The 19,275-nt window shown below is 38.6% G+C and overlaps 2 protein-coding genes across 3 annotated transcripts in view; both read right to left on the bottom strand.

Annotated features, from left to right (window-relative positions):
• Positions 1-9,811, bottom strand: part of C2CD6 (C2 calcium dependent domain containing 6) — a 106,646-nt gene extending 96,835 nt beyond the window's left edge. Inside the window, exon 1 of the mRNA XM_074192747.1 lies at positions 9,566-9,811. Coding sequence (XP_074048848.1) covers positions 9,566-9,781 — 216 coding nt within the window. The 5' untranslated portion in view covers positions 9,782-9,811. The remainder of the gene's footprint in view (positions 1-9,565) is intronic.
• A 647-nt stretch (positions 9,812-10,458) lies between these two features.
• Positions 10,459-19,275, bottom strand: part of TMEM237 (transmembrane protein 237) — a 32,415-nt gene continuing 23,598 nt past the window's right edge. For both annotated transcript variants that reach the window (XM_074191644.1, XM_074191645.1), the window contains exons 12-13: positions 14,592-14,713; positions 10,459-11,025 (exon numbers count right to left, since the gene is read on the bottom strand). In XM_074191644.1, the coding sequence (XP_074047745.1) occupies positions 10,958-11,025; positions 14,592-14,713 (190 nt within the window). In that variant the 3' untranslated portion in view covers positions 10,459-10,957. The remainder of the gene's footprint in view (positions 11,026-14,591; positions 14,714-19,275) is intronic.

The raw sequence follows: 19,275 nt of genomic DNA, 5'->3' as shown, positions 1-19,275 counted from the left end.
GATAAGACAACAAAAGGTCATTAGAAATCTTCTGATATCCTCAACATCTGGATGGTGAGGTAATATTCTATGAAAACATTTTATTCTTCTCTTTGTTACCGGGTAGATTTTTTGCATAAAGATTGTAACTCTGAAACCTTTAACCAATCAAGTTGGAAGAGAGGGGGCTAGGGAGGGGGAGAATCATGCTATGCCATATAATCTTACTTGGGGCAGCTCCTTGATCTTCACTACCTTTGTGAGACTTGCAGTGTGCCCTTTTCCTAGAGAAAAGCCAAAATGAACTTTCTTTTTTGCTCACAGGAGTCTCTATATTTTTTAAAGTGGATTTTTATCCCACACATGTTGTTTTCTGAAGTGAAGTTCTCTGAGGTTGTTACTGGGGTTTGGGCAATTTCACAGGTTGGTTAAATTTTGCCTGGTTTTTGGTTTCCAGTCGGGTGTCAGGGATTATTTCTAGGTCTAAGGGAGGCTATTTTATTGGTAAGATAGCTCAGGGGTGGAGGCGGCTGGGTGGTGCAGTGAATGGAGCACCGGCCCTGGAGTTAGGAGTGTCAGGAGTGCCTGGGTTCAAATCCAACCTCAGACACTTGATAATTACCTAGCCTTGTGGCCTTCGGCAAGTCACTTAACCCCACTGCCTTGAAAAATCTAAAAAAAAAAAAAAAGCTCAGGGGTTAGAGCTTTGGCATTTTTTTAATAAAAACATAAAAATTTACCTGGTTTTCTTTTGTCATACGTCTAGTGCCTGTCATATGTGATTTTGTTTAGTGTCTTTTTGGTGTGTGGTTTTGTCGTTGTTGTTGCTGTTGTTTTTGTGTGTAGTTTTGATTGCCTGTTGAAAATATGGAACAATTCAACTCTAAAATAAGAGATCAAGTAGACCAAATTCTTGCTTTTTACATGACCAACCATTACAATTCTTGTGATCACATATTTTGTCGGAGATGGCAAAAATTAGTGACAATCCTCAGCTGAGCTGGCCTAGGTGGGGATTGTTTGAGCAAACTTAAGTTATCTTAAGACAAAACTAATTTTAAAAACTAACAAAATATCTAAGAAGGAATGGAAATGTTTTTAACACTGGTTCGGTTTGCTCCTTTAATCACCCCTCTCCCTAAAGCAGCAAATGCAAAAAAGTTTCTAATTCTCCTCCAATCTTGGTTTCAGCCCCTCCCCCTACCGAACCAGGAGAGCTGGTAGACCTAAATCTTTTCCCTTCTCCAAAAGCTTCTAATACTATTTCCCCAGCTCCAGATAAAAGCCTGAAGCCTGAGCTTGTTGGGATCCATTCTTTCAAGGCAGTAAACAGACTATATATTCTCAGGTCATTCAACCTGTGGATGGAGGAGGACACACAGTTTTGCTTTATAGTGTCCCTCATTATAAGTTGAAGCCATGGGACAGGGGAGAATTACAGGCATTAAGATTTTCCTGATCCACTTACAGATCCTACTGGGTTTAAAGATCAATATAAAATTACTCTGCAATCTTTTGCCTTGGGATCCCAGATATTTGCCAGTTAACTGTAGCTGTAGTAGGGGAAGCAAATAATTAGTTTAAAAAGGCAGATATCAAAGCTACTTTTGAAGAACTCCAAAACACAAATTGGGTGGCATGTACAGATCAGGAAAGGCCCTTTTGTGGAAGCACGAGCTGTAAGGAATGCCCTTTATGACACAATTCCCCTGGCATTTCCCCAACTAGTGGACTTTTCAAAAATTAAAACCATTAATCAAAAACAAGATGAAACAGTGTTTTAATTTATTTTTATCACCTAGCACAGGGTTTTGATGAAAATTCTGGCCCAAAACATGATAAGGAAGGAGGGCAGACTCAGTTTCTGTTATTTTGTTAACAATCTGCAACCTACTCTGTCAAGAAATATTCAGCTAAATCAGCCCAGATGGCAGAACAAGCATACTCAATTCATCCTGGAATTAGCAGAACAATTGGGTCAAAATTTAATAGAGCAAAAAGAAAAAGATCTCCAAGAAAAGAGAGAATTATGAGCAAAGCAGCATTAGATGCTGACTATGCAGATGGAGCAGCTGACAGCCTCCATCTAAGACCCTCCTGTCACTGGGAGGCAGTCTGAGGATCAAGCAGCCAGGGTTTGTCATTTTTTGCAAAAAGCCAAGACATCAGAAAAAATTTAGAAAATAGCAAAAACCAGAAATTAAGAAGTCTTTCCCCACAGTCTTTTCAAGTTTTGAAAACTTCTTTCTGTTCCTCTTGGACATTTTCAGCTACTGTCTTGCCTCCCTCTCCTGTGGCATCCAATCCTTCCTCTGCTGCAGTGGCTGACCAATGCAATGTCTGTTTTTCCATACCTGTTCTTGCCAGCAGTAAATACATTTCTTTTTGCTTTCCAGAAGGTTAGCAATTTGCATGGTCAGACTTATTTTTTCAAAATGACTTTGGAATGTAATAAGGCTACCACTTTTGTTTTTTAACTCAATTGTTTGGAAATGGAATGTTCTCTAACTTTTACCTCTGGTTTGTTATAGTGATTTGTCAACTTTGGTGGTATTTGTTTTTGTTTTCTGGCCAGGGTAGGTGCTACAGATTCGCCCCTAGATTTTACAGATTTATCTAGCATCCTGTTATCTTTTTCTGTGTAGTGTCTAGGGGACCCTCTAGCTTGAGATCAGGGTGGAGTTCAGGGGCCTCTCTGTTTCGAAGTGCTTTGCTCTCAGATGTCTCTGCATGGTCAGGCCTGCTGTCATGTCTCTGCGTTCTGACTGGCCAATCTTCCTCTCCATTCTCTTTTCAAAATTGGATCTTTTTCTTTTCCACAAACTCATGATTTGGTGCCACAGGACAGAGTTTCTTGAAAATCATGTTGTTTTGGGGGGAGGAGGTTCTAGTATTTTCTATTGTTTCTTTTCTGGTTTGATTAACAGGGTTTTATTTACTGATTGACAAATTATACATTATACAGGACCTAAATAAATTGATATTGTCCCTAAAATTATTTTTTTGACTGGTCTTAATTAACATGTTAAAAACTAATAATGATAATAATGTTAATAATTTAGATTAGAGGTCTCTGTGTTGCTCCTCCAGCAGCTCTTCTTTAGTCTCCTCTGGCCCAGAGATCCAAGAAGAGGCCACTGAACCTTTTGGGGGGATAGAGGGCTAGGCCAGAGTCCCTAAAATCTCACAGCATAGGATGCCAGTATGCAATCTTTAATCTACTAAAAATTGTGTCTCTAAACAATGCTGGTTTGGTGAATTCTCATAAAATAAGTGATTTAAAAAAATAAATGTTGATTTTAGAATAAAGAATGGAAGCTGAAAATTTTATTCAGATTCATTTTTCTGCAGTTAGAAAATGCAGAAAGAAAAGGGGGTTTTTTGGTTTTATTTTGAAAAAAATATATTAAAAAAGGACTATTTGTAATTATATGTATATGTTAAAGACTAAGTCCAGATTTTGGTTTGCTATAATCCAAAATTTAGTTCTGAAGGGAAAAAGAACAGGACTATGTAAGTTAAGACATGTATTAAAAGCTCTATGATCACTTTTTTTTAATAACTATATATGAGTTGATTTTCTATGCATTATAAAGTTCATACATTGTTATAAGTTAGAAAATACATAATTTGAATTATCACATTTGTCATGTTCATGAATGTTCTAATATTAATAGTGCTCTATAATTGGAAGTTTAAAATTGTGCTATTAATAAACAAGAATGGCCATTCCCCAGTTGACAAATGCTCAAAGGATATGCAAAGGCGAATGTGCATACCCTTTGACCTAGCAATACCACTACTGGGTCTATATCCTGAAGAGATGATGAAAAAGGGTAAAAACATCACTTGTACAAAAATATTCATAGCAGCCCTGTTTGTGGTGGCAAAGAATTAGAAATCAAGTAAATGTCCTTCAGTTGGGGAATGGCTTAGCAAACTGTGGTATATGTATGTCATGAAACATTATTGTTCTATTAGAAACCAGGAGGGATGGGAATTCAAGGAAGCCTGGAGGGATTTGCATGAACTGATGCTGAGCAAGATGAGCAGATCCAGAAAAACACTGTACACCCTAACAGCAACATGGGGGTGATGTTCAACTTTGAAGGATTTGCTCATTCCATCAGTGCAACAATCAGGAACAATTTTGGGCTGTCGGCAAAGGAGAATACCATCTGTATCCAGATAAAGAGCCATGGAGTTTGAACAAAGTTCAAGGACTATTCCCTTTAATTTAGGGGAAAAAAAACCCAAATATCTCATTGTCTGATCTTATTACCACTTAGACTTCTTGTCTCTTCTTTAAGGATATGATTTCTCTCTCATCACACTCAATTTGGATCAATGTACAACATGGAAACAAAGTAAAGACTGACAGATTGCTTAAAGGGGGGGCTGGGGGGGAGGGAAGTAAGATTGGGGGGAAAATTGTAAAACTCAAATATTATCTTTAATAAAAAAAGATATAAACATAGCTGGTTCATAAGCTTGCAAAGGAGCCATATGCTAATAGAGAAATAGATTATTCTAGTGGCATGTGTTCTTTTATTTGCAGTCAAAACAAATAAATGAATTGTGTGATTTAGGAATTACCCAAGGCAGCATAAATTGTTTTTAAAGTCACTTCAGAACATGTAGAGGAAAAATAGTTTCCTCCCTTTGCTTGAAATAAAAAAAAACACATACACACACTTTAAAAAAAAACCAAGACTGAAGAAAAAACTAAATTTCTTATGTATTATTGTTGCTTATTGTAATCACAGTTTTTGACATTTGACTCATGAATTTCATAAGATTGTTAAGTACAAAGAAAATCTTGTAATTATAAAGAAAAAGGATTTTTAGAACCATCAAGTCATAAATCTTTATCGAGAATTTTCAGTAAGGAAGTCTGATGGGCATTTAACAAATTTAGCCACCTGAATTTAGTAATTTTAATTAACTTTATTGTCAAGGAAAGGGTTATGTCACGTCACACTTTAAGACCAATATTTGAAAGGAATTTGACATAAAGTTGTTTATAAGAGTAATTTAGGGGTGGCTAGGTGGCACAATGGATAAAGCACCAGCCCTGGAGTCAGGAGTACCTGGGTTCAAATCCGGTCTCAGACACTTAATAATTACCTAGCTGTGTGGCCTTGGGCAAGCCACTTAACCCCATTTGCCTTGCAAAAACCTTAAAAAAAAAAAAAAGAGTAATTTAGTTAGGTAAATTTCTCCATGTCTTAAATCAACAGACCTTCCTTCTGTACACACCCTCAAGTTCAAGGATGTTGGTACTTGGAAGTTCTGTGGTAACAGATTTATTGCTTGTGAAGAATTTGTGGGATTAATTTATAATACCTAAAAATAAATTTTTATAACAAGTTAGGTTTGATAAATTACAATTTTAAATTTTTTTGCTTTAAGAATAAGTAAACAAGATGTCCATCACTTTAAAAATTCATGATTAATATATTTTCCTTTTTAACATCAGGAATGGTTATTGCTGTTTTTAAACAAGGGGGCTCAGAAAAAGACTTTTGTAAAAGTTATCTAATGAATTTTTATAAGGTCTACTAAATTTTCAAATCTGTAAGCTAATTTACTGCAAATAACGTGATGATATTTGCTTATAACTGTCATAGAAAAGTTTCTATTTTTTTAAGTTTACTATCTGTGAAACAATTAGCTGTTGGGTTCCTATTAGGAGCATTTAAAGTTTGCAAGTAGAAAAGTTCTTGTTATGTTTAGAAATTATCATGTATGAGATAAAAGTTTCTGAGAAATCTCATTTTTCTTTTTAAGATTGATATAAGTATATTAGGAAAGCAGTGAATAAATTCATGAAATTATTAGATGTTGTACTACTACAGCAAGTAAAATAATGACATCTGTAGTCATATCACATGGAATGGAAGATGTAAATGTTCCATGGTCAAATGAGAAATGTTTAAAAGAACTTCCCTTCATATCCTTTGAGGAAATGTAGTGTTAAAAAGGTCCTCTTTATTTCTTTTGGTCTGCTGGTGGCATTATGTGCCCCCCTTTGACTCAAAAAAAGGGGGGGGATTGTATAAGATTTAGTATGATTGTTAATATAATTTTGTAATAGTAATTTTGCATTTTAAAATATGGTAATTCTGTAATAAACATATATGAATAATGTTCTCAAATGTATATAGTTGAGGTTACTATACTTATTACTATTCATTATTCCTTTCTACATTTTTCCTGCAATGATAGCACCATTGTATTGCTGATTGTTAAATTTTTAATTCAGAACTTGTTTGTTATATATGCAAGTGTTGAAGCATATTAATGGAAAATTTTTAAAAATTGTTTGTTGTATGTTTCAAACTTTTTGTTATAAAATCACCTGTGCAATATGGATAACATTTTGTGATTTTTCCTGTAATATTCATTGTTACCACTTCATGATCAAAATCAAAATATGGCATTATTCCTGATCCTTTAAGTCTATGAAATTTAGAGATGGATCTCTGATTATAGGAAACTGCTATGAAAAGATTTCATGTGAATGCAATTGGCTTTCTATTTTAAGTCTGAAATCCAGGTATTAAAAAAAAATGCTGGTGTGCCATAGTTCAGAGAAGCCAGGAAAAAGAGAGGTTTTGTTGAAAATTAGAGACGAAAGGTTTATTGGGACAAGAGTTGAAAGGGCAGTTTTTCAGTATAATCTGAGGTTGGATTCTTACATTCAGAATAATGTCTCTCTTGACAGACTGAAGGTCTGGCTTGAGGCAACTGGCTTCCTACATGACCTCCATCTAGAACATACATCTAAATATGTAAGGGACTATTGTCTTTTATGTCCCTGATCTGTACTGTAAATTGCTATAATCATGTCAGACAATCAATATTAAAATCGAGCATAGAAATTTAAGTGATTTGGCCAACATTTATCTAAATGCAAATAGTCAGCTAGATTAGTGTGTAGTTTGGCATAACTGTTATGAAGTTTATTTTGTTAATTAAGTGAGAGAGCATCCTCCAAATGGGGGAATAACAAAAATAATAATCTCTGTAACTGAATTTTCTGTGAATATTGAATCAAAATTGTAAATCATCAAGATCTGAGAGATTTCAGAATTTCATTTTCTAGAAATGATAATTGCTTGCTAAATAGTTTCAACAGAAAAAGGAAAATCTACAAGCAATCTGGAGTAAAGAAATCTCTGAAGCTACATTCTAAGTCATAGAACTGTATTATGTTAGAGAAGAAATGCATCTGAATCTATCACTTTGTGTTTATCTGTATAATCTATACAGTCAAAAGGAATTGCCCTTTTCAATCTCTGTAATTTTTATTGTGATATTACTCATTTGTATTACTGTTATGGATATTACATTACTTGCTCTTTGTTCTTAGACAATCTAAGTTCCTATCCAACATACTTTCTAAAATTTTATGATTGGTCTACAGATGGCACAAAGATGTCTATCTAGATCAAAATGGGGGAATGTCTAAGCTGATATTCTTTCATTCAGAATTAAATATTTCTTTCTATATTTCTGACCAAAAGTTGTTCTATCAGCCCCTAACTGAGGTTTGGAATGTTCCTCTGCCCCTCCAGAAGGTCTGTGTCTCTAGCTATAAAGGTGAAAGCAGGCTCTATCTGTGTAGGACAGCTTAGTCCTCCTCTGCATCTATAAATTTTACAGGAAAAGCTGTGTGCAGGAATCTGTTCTGGTTATCTAAATGGGAACCTGAATAAATTCTTGTACTTATGACATTTTTGGAAAGGAAGAAACTCCAATGTTTTATATATTCATAGCATATCTAATAACAACATAGAATATCATGTCAGAAGAGGAGACAGTAGTACTGGGTTAATTGGATCTTTGTCAGTTCTGACATAGAACATACCTCATGGATGGATCAGAAAATCATGAAGTAATCAATGACACCTTTATGTACAAATGTGTAACCTGACTGACTGGCTGCCAAAACTTTATGAACCTTTTTTCAAAATCCTATAAATATTCGTTATTCAGTTAGTCCTATCTGGCATTTGCAAGGATGACCATGGGCTTTGGTAAGATCCTAGAGAATTAAACTTCCTTTATGAAACTGTTATTTCATTGTTCTCAACTTAAGGAAATTATGGTTAACACATATAGGATGATTAATTTTGGTAGTAGTCATTTTACTAGAATAATTCAAACCTCTCCTATTAAAACTGAATGCCAAATTTACTACCTTTTATTTTCATCTTTTGGTTTTATGATTTTTTCCCATATGTGGATCTCTAGGTTAATTCTCAAATATGCAGTGGCTTTTGATATTGTAAATAGGCTATCTTCTTTTAAAAATATTTTTAATAGTACTAACCATGCATCCTGCAATTTTAACTTCAACTTATTAATGTTGTCTGGTTTCATTTATATCAAGGATATCAATACTAACATGCTTCAGTTCTTCTATTAACAAATTAACTTTTGCTCTGGGTATAATCTCACATTGGAAAACTATTCACATGTGGTCTAAACACTATGGGAATTCTTGCACTTTTCTGTCACTGCCGCCATGACTATGGAATGAGGTTTTATAGAATCTGGAGCCAATTTGTATGTTGTTTTGTTTCACAGGTTGTCAACCTACTCCTGATAAGCCTCCTAAATCTTGTCCTTGGACCAGACATGGTCTATTGCCAGATGTGTACTTAAAAGCCTTTCCAATCCCAGTAAAAACCCAACAGGGCTTATGCTCCCCAGGAATAATAGCCTACAAGTATCCTCTTTTGTTGAAGTTGCCTCCTTTTGTTAAAAGCCTCTTAAAAAAAAATACTGAATTCAGAAATTCATTTATGTAATCCTGCTAGTCAATCTATTTATACAATAGGGTGAAGGGGGGGGCAGCTATGTGGCGCAGTGGATAGAGAGCACCAGCCCTGGAGTCAGGAGGGCCTGAGTTCAAATCCGACCTCAGACGCTTAATAATTACTTAGCTGTGTGGCCTTGGGCAAGCCACTTAACCCCATCTGCCTTGCAAAAAGCTAAAAACAAAAAAGATAAAATAAAATAATAGGGTATAGGCTGGAGAATGACTATTTAACTCAAACCAGCTCCAGGCTGCTTTTATAAATGCACCATAGAGAAGGCCTAAACGGTGAACCAGAGGCAACGCCACACTGCTAATGAATCCACAGTGAAATCTGACGGTTTTAGGGGAACGTTGTTTTCTCGCTAGCATGTATAAGAAATGTTAACCACTAAAAAAAAGCGGTATTGAACCGGAAGACTAAAGCAAGGCTCACTTCGGATTTGTCTAGGATAAACTCAATGAAATGCAACCACTCACCAAGGTCACCCCAAAGCTCTGGGAAACTGGATTTTGTTCTCTCCTTCCCCCAACACACAGTCTCCTCCACCATTCGGGGCGCATTTCCTCGGGGAACCCAGCCGGGCCTGCTCTGGAGACCAGGCCTGGCGCCCCTTCCCTCCCACATCGCGGGCGCAGCGTCCAGGAGCGGGCAGGCCCCCGGGCGACCCCCAGGCAGCTCCCCAACTGCCGAGCCCCAGGGGGAGGCCTCCCCGCGGCCCAGCCCCGGCCCGCCCCCCACTCCCTCCTCCGCCTCACGTTCAGCAGCTTTTGGCCTTTGCCCTCCTTGTTCTCTTCCCTATAATAGGGGTCGGTCCTCCCCGAGGCAATGGAGGAGCCCACGGAGGGCGAGTCCGCGGCCCTGGGTTCCTCAAGGTCTTCAGAGGGCGCATCGCTCTTGTGGAGAAAAGGGACCTTGAAGAGCGAGTAGACCTTCTGCTCCGAAGGCTTCTTTTCCACAGGGCTCAGCTCCATCCTGCCCCCCACCCCCCACCCCCACCCCGGCCCCTCAACCGACCGCGGCGGCTCGGGCCACTCTTTGCTACTGAGTTGGCAAGGCGAGGAAGGGCGGGGAGCGAGTCGCGGGGGCGCGCTGCGCAGGCGCACGGCCGGGGGGGGCGGGGCGCGGCTGAGCAAGCGTTGCTCATTGGTCGGCGGGGCGCGGGGGAGGAGTCGGCGCTGTGAGCGCGCGCCGGCCCGGGCGGGAAAGGCGGTTGTGGCGGGCCTCCCTCCCGACGCCGGGCACGCGCGGGGCTCTTGGTGGGCGCCTGCTGCCCCGGACCCCCTCCTCTCCTCCACAGGGGCCTCCTCACCACCTCCTCACTCGCCCTTTGCTTTCTGGGCAGGTGCTTGGAATGAAGGGGGGTGAAACCGTTAGTGCAAAACTGCAGAACCGAACAAAGGCGCCCCCTCGCCCGCCCTCACCGGGCCTTTCCACTGGGAGTCGTTTGAGGACCTTTGGCGAGGGTCCCAAGTTGGATGATAAAACCCATCTCGCGACCAAGGCCTCCGCGGTAAGGGTCTCCCTCCCACCCTCCTCAGGAAACCGGGGCAAAGCCAAACCTCCACGGGAGATGCAGACACCCCCACGAGGGTGGAGCCTGCCGACTGCATCACGGAAAGGATGGAAAGGAACCTGTTTCACTCTGAAATTTTTGTCAACCGACCAACATTCCTTTTTATTAGCCATGAAATAAAATGAACTTATATGGATTATTGTAGGATCCATATCCCCCCCAAAACAGTTTTCCGACAAGTAAATTTTTAAAGAATAAAGATAGGACTTTTTTATTCTATTCTCTGAATTTGTTTAAATTTCACGTATAACATTAAAATACTAGTTCTGTCTTAGTGTTTCTAGGCATTTGTGATGTCACAAGGAATAAACAGTACAATTACAAATAAAATTTGGAAAAATCAGGAAAAAAATGAATTAAAATACTTCCCTTTACAGGTTTCTACCCACGTTCAGATGATGTCATGGAAACTGATAGTTGTAAACAGCATACAAAACTTTAATATTTTTTATAATCTTGAGGCATGGGTTTCTATCATTTAAATACATTTCCAAATATCTTGTAAAAATACAATTTAAAAAAGTTTATATATCACAATTGGAACAAAATACTGTCCTAGTTTTGAACATTAACATCATGAAGGGGCTTTGGTTTCTTTATCCACATCAGGATATTCTTGAACATCAGAAGAAAACATCACCTCTGAGGAGGGAAAAAAGATAAAATAATTAAATTTGTTGCCCGTTTCTAATGATTATTAATGCATATTTGGTTATAAGTAACCATACTGAATACCATTCACATGATGAAATCAAACTCCCCCACCTCCCCCTTACTGAGAATAAGAACTCTCAGTAGTTTGTGTCCATTAAAATTTAGTTAAAACATAAAAATGAAGAACTCTGAAAAATGTAAAGAACTCTGATTGACACAATTATTGACCATTATTCAACATGGCCACTGAAGAATATAATCTACCTCTTTAAAGAGATAGGTAAACATGCAAAAAATGAAACAGATTTTAGGATGTGCCAATGTGTGGGAATGTGTTTTGCCTGACTCTTTCCTTTTTGTTTTTTTAGTTTTTTGCAAGGCAATGGGGTTACCACATGGCTAGATAAAGTGTCTGAGGCCAAATTTGAACTCAGATCCTCCTGACTCCAGGACCACTGCACCACCTAGCTGCCCCTTGCCTGACCCTCTTTTTTTTTTTTTAAAGTTTTTGCAAGGCAAATAGGGTTAATTGGCTTGCCCAAGGCCACATGGCTAGGTAATTATTAAGTGTCTGAGACCGAATTTGAACCCAGGTACTCCTGACTCCAAGGCTGGTGCTTTATCCACTACACCACCTAGCCACCCCTACTACGCCACCTAGCTGCTGCCCTGACCCTCTTAAAAAAAAAGTTTCTGCCCTCCCTACCCCGGAGAGCAGATGGGAGGAAGAAAAAATAAAATATCTGACCAAGAAATTTAATTCAATACAAATGTACGGTATATCTGGTCTCAACTAGGTCCTCAATGCCACAAGACAATCTTTGTGTCTCTTGTTAAGTCTCTATTACAGTTCCCCAAAGAACTGCTCCAAACCTCTTCTCTCCACTCCCTAACCTTCTCAGGTGAGGAACCTAAGCTCTCGCCTTTCCCTTTCTCTACATCTTGAAATCTTTTCTCCATTCTCTACACTTTTCCCATGATTTCTAATGAAGAAATGCTTTTCTCACTAAAACTCTATATACCCTAAGTTCCATCTCATTTGGGAGACTGCAGCTACAATTATTCCCTTTAATCTCTCTCTACTGGCTTTTTTGATGTCTCATGTCTATCCTGAAGGGAAAAAAAAAAAAAGCTCATGACTGTCTCATTCCCTCAATCTGTCATTTCCCCTTCCATAGACAAACTTCTAAAAAAAATTCTGTTCCCTTTCATTGCTTCCAGTTTTCTCTTCTCATGCCTTTACAACCTGACTTCTGCTCTCACCATTTAACTGAAACTGCTCTCTCCTAAATTATCAATGAGCTTCTTTTTTTCATGAATTCAACAAATATTAACAAGCATGTCAATAAAAAAAGACAAGATGATTATATAGAAATGTATTATTTATAGTGTGAATTTCAAGTATATATTGACTTTAACACGATAGCAACAAAAATACCCTGCTTGTCTCCATCTCCTGGTGAAGTTTCTTATCTCTTTTATATTTCTTTTAATCCAAGAGAAATCCTCCCTTTTAACAAATACAGTTAAGAAAAATAAATGAGACCTATGATAAAAAAACACTATCCAGAAAGAACTGATGGAACCTGAATGCAGATCAAAGCATACCATTCGGTTTTGTTTTTACTTTTTCTTGGTTTTTTTTTTTTGGTTTGTTTTATTTCACAATAGGATTAATATGAAAATGTTTTGCATTACTGCAAGTATAATCTTTATCAAATTGATTACCTTCTCAATGAAGAGGATGGGAAAGAATTTGGAACTCAAAATTGTAAAAAAAAATGCAAATTAAAAATTGATTTTTACATTTATTTGAAAAATTATTTAAATTTAAAATAAATATAAGAAAAAAGAAATTAATATTGGTTATATCTGAAAACATATGTCTCATTCTGGCAAGAGATGGAAGGCATACTTCATCAATTATGAAGACATGATTGGTCAGTTATTGTTCAAAATGCAGTATTTTAAAGTTAAGAGAAATATCCTATTTCTGCTCATTTCACTCTTCATCAGGGTTTCTATGAATCCCTCCATTTCATCATTTCTTAGGATGTAATAGTATTCTATTGCATTCATTTATCACAATCTGATCTGCACATGAGCACCCAGCTTTTTAGGCCTTTACTACAATAAGTATCTTTATAAATAATTTTTTTGTATATGGGTCCTTTACCTTTATCTTTGACCCTTATTAGGGTATTTATACCTAGAAGTGGGTCAAAAGGTTATTTAGTTAGTGCATTTTAGGTTATGATTCCAAATTTTCTTTTAGAGGTTTAACTATCAACTATATATCAATTTATCAATTCAAATAATTTTTCATCACTCTCATTCGTCTTGAGGTTTGTATGGCATTTAATACAGTCTCCTCAGTTTTTTTTTCTTGCTTTGGTTTTGTTTTTTCTTGTTCACTACCCATCCCACCCCCCATCCCCACCCCTTATGTTTGACTTTTCTCTAATTGCCTTTACTGAATCTTCGAACCATCATAAACTCTGAGTATTTGCCAAGGTTCTGTCTTAGACAAGCTCTTTTCTCTTTCTACAAATATCCTAGTGGCCCCAAGCCTTCAATTATCATCTTTATGTGACTGATTCTTAGATCTCATCTATTAAGTGCTGATTTCTTTTCTGACCTCCCTACTTGAACAACTGCCTTTTAGAAGTTTTGAACTTGATGTTCAGGAAGCATCTCATGTTGAAAAAAAAATAATCATCTTTCTCCAGATAAATGTGAGACATGTACCTTATTTTGTAATTCTCTAATGCACTTATCATGGAATATTTTGCATTATAATTATTTGCATTATCTCTCACTACTAGTTGGTAAGCTCCATGAGGAAGCTTGTCAAAAAATATTTTCCTGAGGATTTTTGATTCAAGAGGGGCTTTAGAAATTTTTGTTGATTATTTGTTGAAAATTAGACAGTTCTTTACATACACTAATAATCATTGCCATCCCCCACCCCAACTCTCACCTCCAGCATAGACAATTCTCCTTGACTTTTCTTTTTTCACACTCTCTTCCCTGGTGTTCTCATTCATTCCCAAGGTTTCATCTATGACTGCTGCAAATCCAGAATTCTGGCCCTAGTTCTCCCCTAGCTCCAAATTCTCATTTTTTAACCACTGACTGGATATTGCTAGCTAGTTTCACTTGTCCTACTGTGCTTCTTGAGGGCTATGTCCCCATTTCTTTACCTCAGTCACAGACTTCAGCATAAGGTCTTTCACATAATATACAGCTCATCCACATTAGTATTGCTGGATATCCTCTGCCTTAACAATAACACTTATTAAGCACCTGCTATCTGCCAGACACTTTGCTAAGTGGAGGATACAAAAGAAGCTCACAATATAAAACTGTAATAGTGATTGTGCAGCAGTTCCAGACTTTTAGAGACTGTAAAATATTGTTTCTGAAAACACCAAATTAGAAACAGTGAATTCTCAAGTTCAGAATTTGCACTGATTGAGAAAAAAAGATTTTTAAATAATTATGGAAATTCTAATGATACCAATATTTTCTACACTGATCATGTGTTTTCCTACCTTCACTGAGATCCATCTCTGGCCTATAAGACAAGAAAAGCCAAGACAGTCCTACCAGAAGAGCCACAACCAAGTTCACCACAATCCAGGGATGGAGAATTTGTTCCTCTGTACCCGCTACCCTAAAAAAAAAAAAAAGGATGAAGATATTTCTTAGGATTGACTTTATTTTTGTACATGCATACATTTTTTATGAACTTAAATGCAAATTCACCTCCACCACCACCCCCAAAAAAACCAAAAACAGAGAAAATCAAATGTAGATTCATCTTTTAGGTGGTGGGATGAGGTAGAGGACTGGATCTAGAGTGTAATTTCACTGGTGTAGGAAACTCCTGACAAGAAAATGACCAATGCAGATATGTAACTATGAGTTATAATCTTAGAGTTGCCTGGGATACCAAGAGGCTTATTGTCCCTTACCTAGAGTCAAATAGCTAGTATGTTAGAAGTGAGAATTTAGCTTACATCTTCCTGAGTCCAAAGTTAGCCCTCTCTCCACTACACTCACTGAGTAGACTGGCCCTCAGTAATGAAGTTCTGGATCCTAATATGCCAGTCCCACATGGGCTTTGAGGGGTGGCACAAGTGACATCAGAAAACAAAGAAAAATCTGTGGGATTAGACCAAATGTGTAAAGATAAGCATGTGTTAGAGGCCACAAAACTGTGAAGCTGTTCAGAGTTTGAGTCACAACACATCTGGAGGAAGGAAAGATACCCAAGGTGGGGAAACTTCTAGTTTAAAAAGCATCTGATTTAGGAAAGTAAAACACTACCATAAAGACTCTCTTCCAATAAGGTGCTTTCCAACTATTCATAACAGAAATTGCCTTGGCCATAAACATCAGATGAAACAATAAAATATATGCTTATCAAAAGTCTTTGCTGTGAATTATCAAGCCCTGGAACTCAGCAGAACCTCCTGAAACAAAATCATGACCATTCAAAAGAATCTGTTCTCACCACTTACCCAAGATAAAACAAGTAGATGAAGAATGCCTATCACCCAGATTATAGCACACAGATGGATAATCAACTTCAAAGGTTTGGCCATGAGTGTTTGTTGTTTCATACACATTAGCTTTTTTTATATATTATATAGTCATATATATTTATGTATTTATACACAACGTAAAAATGTGTGTATATACATCCAACACACAAAGCATCTATACATAACCACGTGTATATATGTATAATTATACATGTGTATATACATATATATATATATATATGAATACATATACACAAAAAAGGTAAAAACTGTAAAAATGGATTATTTGAACTCAGAATAAATATTAAGGCTGGATTGCCTCTGGAAATCTGCAGAGCTTCCTTCATGACTTCAAACTTTTCCCAGAAAGAAATCCTTATTTTTTTTTAAATTTTTTTTTAGGGTTTTTGCAAGGCAGTGGGGTTAAGTGGCTTGTCCAAGTCCACACAGCTAGGTAATTATTAAGTGTCTGAGGTTTATTAAGTGTCTGAAGCCGGATTTGAACTCAGGTACTCCCGACTCCAGGGCCGGTGCTCTATCCACTGCACCACTTAGCTACCCCAATCCTTGTTTTTTTTAAATATTTAATATTTTTCTTCTCATTTTGTACCAATTTTTTATACATTAATAAAATATTCTTGTTTAAGAGTAAACAAAATACCCCTCCCCCCAAAAATATAGACTCACTTGAGCAATAAAGGGGAGAGAAAAAAATAAAAAAATAATAGTAATAATTGTAGGAATGGCCAGGTTGCGCAATGGATGGAGCACCAGCCCTGGAGCCAGGAGCACCCCAGCCCATATCTGGTCCCATATACCCCACAATCATCCAGCCATTGTGACATGCAAGCCACCCCAACTCCACTGCCCTACAAAAAACCCCCCAAAAAGAAAAAAAGGACCCAAAATGAAATAAAATAGTAATAATAGTAGGGGTGGCTGGGTGGTGGACAGAGCATTGGCCCTTGAGCCAGGAGCACCCGGGTCCAAATCAGGCCTCAGAGACCCAACTATGCGGCCCCAGGCAGGCTACCCAACCCCATTTGCCCTGCAACTCCCCCCCAAATAATAATAAAAAATGTGCTTCAGTCTTTGTTCCAACACCAACAACTCTGTCGCAGGTGGATCCCATTCTTTATGATAAGTCCATCGCAAAAGTTACTTCCGTATTTTTCCACCATTGCCATTGCTGATCGCAACTCCCTCCTTTCTTATTTCTCCACTACCATGTACTATATTTTCTCTCTCCTTTCACTCTGACTCTGCTGTGGGATAGCTGAGTGGCGCAGCAGACAGATCCCTGGTCCTGGGGCCAAGAGGCCCCGAGCCCCCCCTACCACCCCTTAGGCCCAGCATCCACCTGGCCCTATGGTCCTGGGCAGGCCATCCAATCCCAGCCCCTTGCAAGAAGTAAAAAAGAAAATGTGTTATATCTGACCACTCTCCCCCCATGGTCCATCCTCTCCTCTATCACTCATATCACCCCCCCCTTCCCCCTGTCGTCCCCTCTCCTTCTTACTCCACATGTCTATACCCCATTGAGTATATATGCTGTTTCCTCTCCTAGTTACCTCTGATGAGAGCAAAGATTCCCTCATTCCCTCTTGCCTTCCCACCTTCCATATTATTGCAATAGCTCATTGGAATAAAAAAAAATCTTATTATATGAAATATCTTGGCCTATTCCCCCTCTCCTTTTTCTTTCTCCCATTACATTTCCCTTTTTTCTATTGACTCCATTTTTACACCACAATATATCTTCAAATTCAGCTTACTCCTCTGCTTTAACTATAAAAGGTCCCTCTACCTGCTCTATTAACTGAGAAGGTTCATATAAGTATTATCAGTGTCATTTTTTCTGTGCAGGAATACATGCAGTTCATCATCATTAAGTCCCTCATATTTTCCCCCTCTCCTCCAGTCTCCATGCTTCACCTGAGTCCTGTATCTGTAGATAAAACCTTCTGTTCTGGCCAGTCCAACAGGAACATTTGAAATTCCCCTGGTTCATTGAAAGTCCATCTTTTTCCCTGGAAGAGGACATTCAGCCTTGCTGGGTAGTTGATTCTTGGCTGCATTCTAAGCTCTTTTGCCTTCCGGTATATTGTATTCCAAGCCCTATGAGCTTCCAATGTAGTTGCTGCTAAGTCCTGTGAGATCCTGATTGCAGCTCCATGGTATTTGAATTGTGTCCTTCTGGCTGCTTGTAATATTTTCTCTTTGACTTGGGAGTTCTGGAACTTGGCTATATATTCCTAGGGGTTGGTTTTTTGGGATCTCTTTCTTGGGGGGATCAGTGGACTCTCTCCATTTCTATTTTGCCCTCTGCTTCTAGGATATCAGGGCAATTTTCCTGTAGTAATTCTTTGAAAATGATGTCAAGGCTCTTTTTCCTGATCATGACTTTCAGGTATTCCAATAACTTTTAAATTATCTTTCCTAAGTGTGTTTTCCATATCAGTTATTTTTTCTTTTTTTTTTTAAGGTTTTTGCAAGGCAAATGGGGTTAAGTAGCTTGCCCAAGGCCACACAGCTAGGTAATTATTAAGTGTCTGAGACTGGATTTGAACCCAGGTACTCCTGACTCCAGGGCCGGTGGTTATCCACTGTGCCACCTAGCTGCCCTTAAGTTGTTTTTTCAATGAGATATTTCACATTTTCTCCTAATTTTTCATTTTTTTGGTTTTGAAGTAATGAGGCCTGATTTCTCGTAAATTCATCAGTCTCCCTGAGTTCTATTCTTTGTCTGAAGGATTTGTTTTCCTCAGAGAGTTTTCTTATCTTTTTTCCATCTGGCCAATATTGCTTTTTAAAACATTCTTCTCCTCAATAACTTTTTGAACTGTTTTATCCATTTGACCTAAGCTGTTTTTTAGCATGCTATTTTCTTCAGCATTTTTTTTTGGATTTCCTTGACTAGGCTGCTGACTTCATTTTCATGTTTTTCCCGCATCTCTCTCATTTCTTTTCCCAGTTTTTCTTCTAACTCCCTCATTTGATTTTCAAAGTCTTTTTTGAGCTCTGTTGTAGCCTGACCCCAATTTCTGTTTTTCTTGTAGTCTTTAAATGAAGTAACTTGTGCTTCCTCATCTTCAGACTGAGTGTTTTGATCCTTCTTGGGATCTATTTCTCAATGGTGTTCCTCTTGTTTCTCTGCTTGCTCATTTTCCCAGCCTAAGCCTGTTTTGGGGATGCTTCCTGAGCTTTTGGGACACTCCCACAAGGGTCTCAGTGTGTGAGGCTCTGTCCTCCCTCCTGGTCTGTGAATGACCATAAGGGCCCCCCTCTGCCACGGGGCTGATGTGGGGGTGCCCTGCTGCTCTATGGGGGGGCCTAGACTTCAATCAGGATCTGAATGTGTTCAGAGCCCCAGAGTCCTGTTCCAGAGGCAGAGGACAGAGCTCTGCAGTCTCTCTCTCTTCACCGCCCCCCTCCCCAGCTCAATGGGCTCATGCCCTGGGGGCTCCTGCTTAGGGCTCCACCTGCTTCTGGTTCCTGGATCTGGAATGCAGTGGCCATGCTGCTAGCTGTGTGCCCTGAGGGCTGGACTTCATGTGCTAGCTCTGGCAGAGGTCCCCCTGCTATTCCCCCAATTTGTGCCCGGTGCTCCCTTGGGGCGTAGCTCAGAAAACTCCCCCCCCCTTTACTGTGAGCTGCGGCTCCCAGCACCCTGGGGCTGCCTCCAGGA

This window comes from Macrotis lagotis, chromosome 6, assembly GCF_037893015.1.
Source record: "Macrotis lagotis isolate mMagLag1 chromosome 6, bilby.v1.9.chrom.fasta, whole genome shotgun sequence".
In the NCBI taxonomy this organism is placed as follows: domain Eukaryota; kingdom Metazoa; phylum Chordata; class Mammalia; order Peramelemorphia; family Peramelidae; genus Macrotis; species Macrotis lagotis.
Note: the sequence above shows the minus strand (reverse complement) of the source record. Positions and strands in the feature narration are given on the sequence as shown.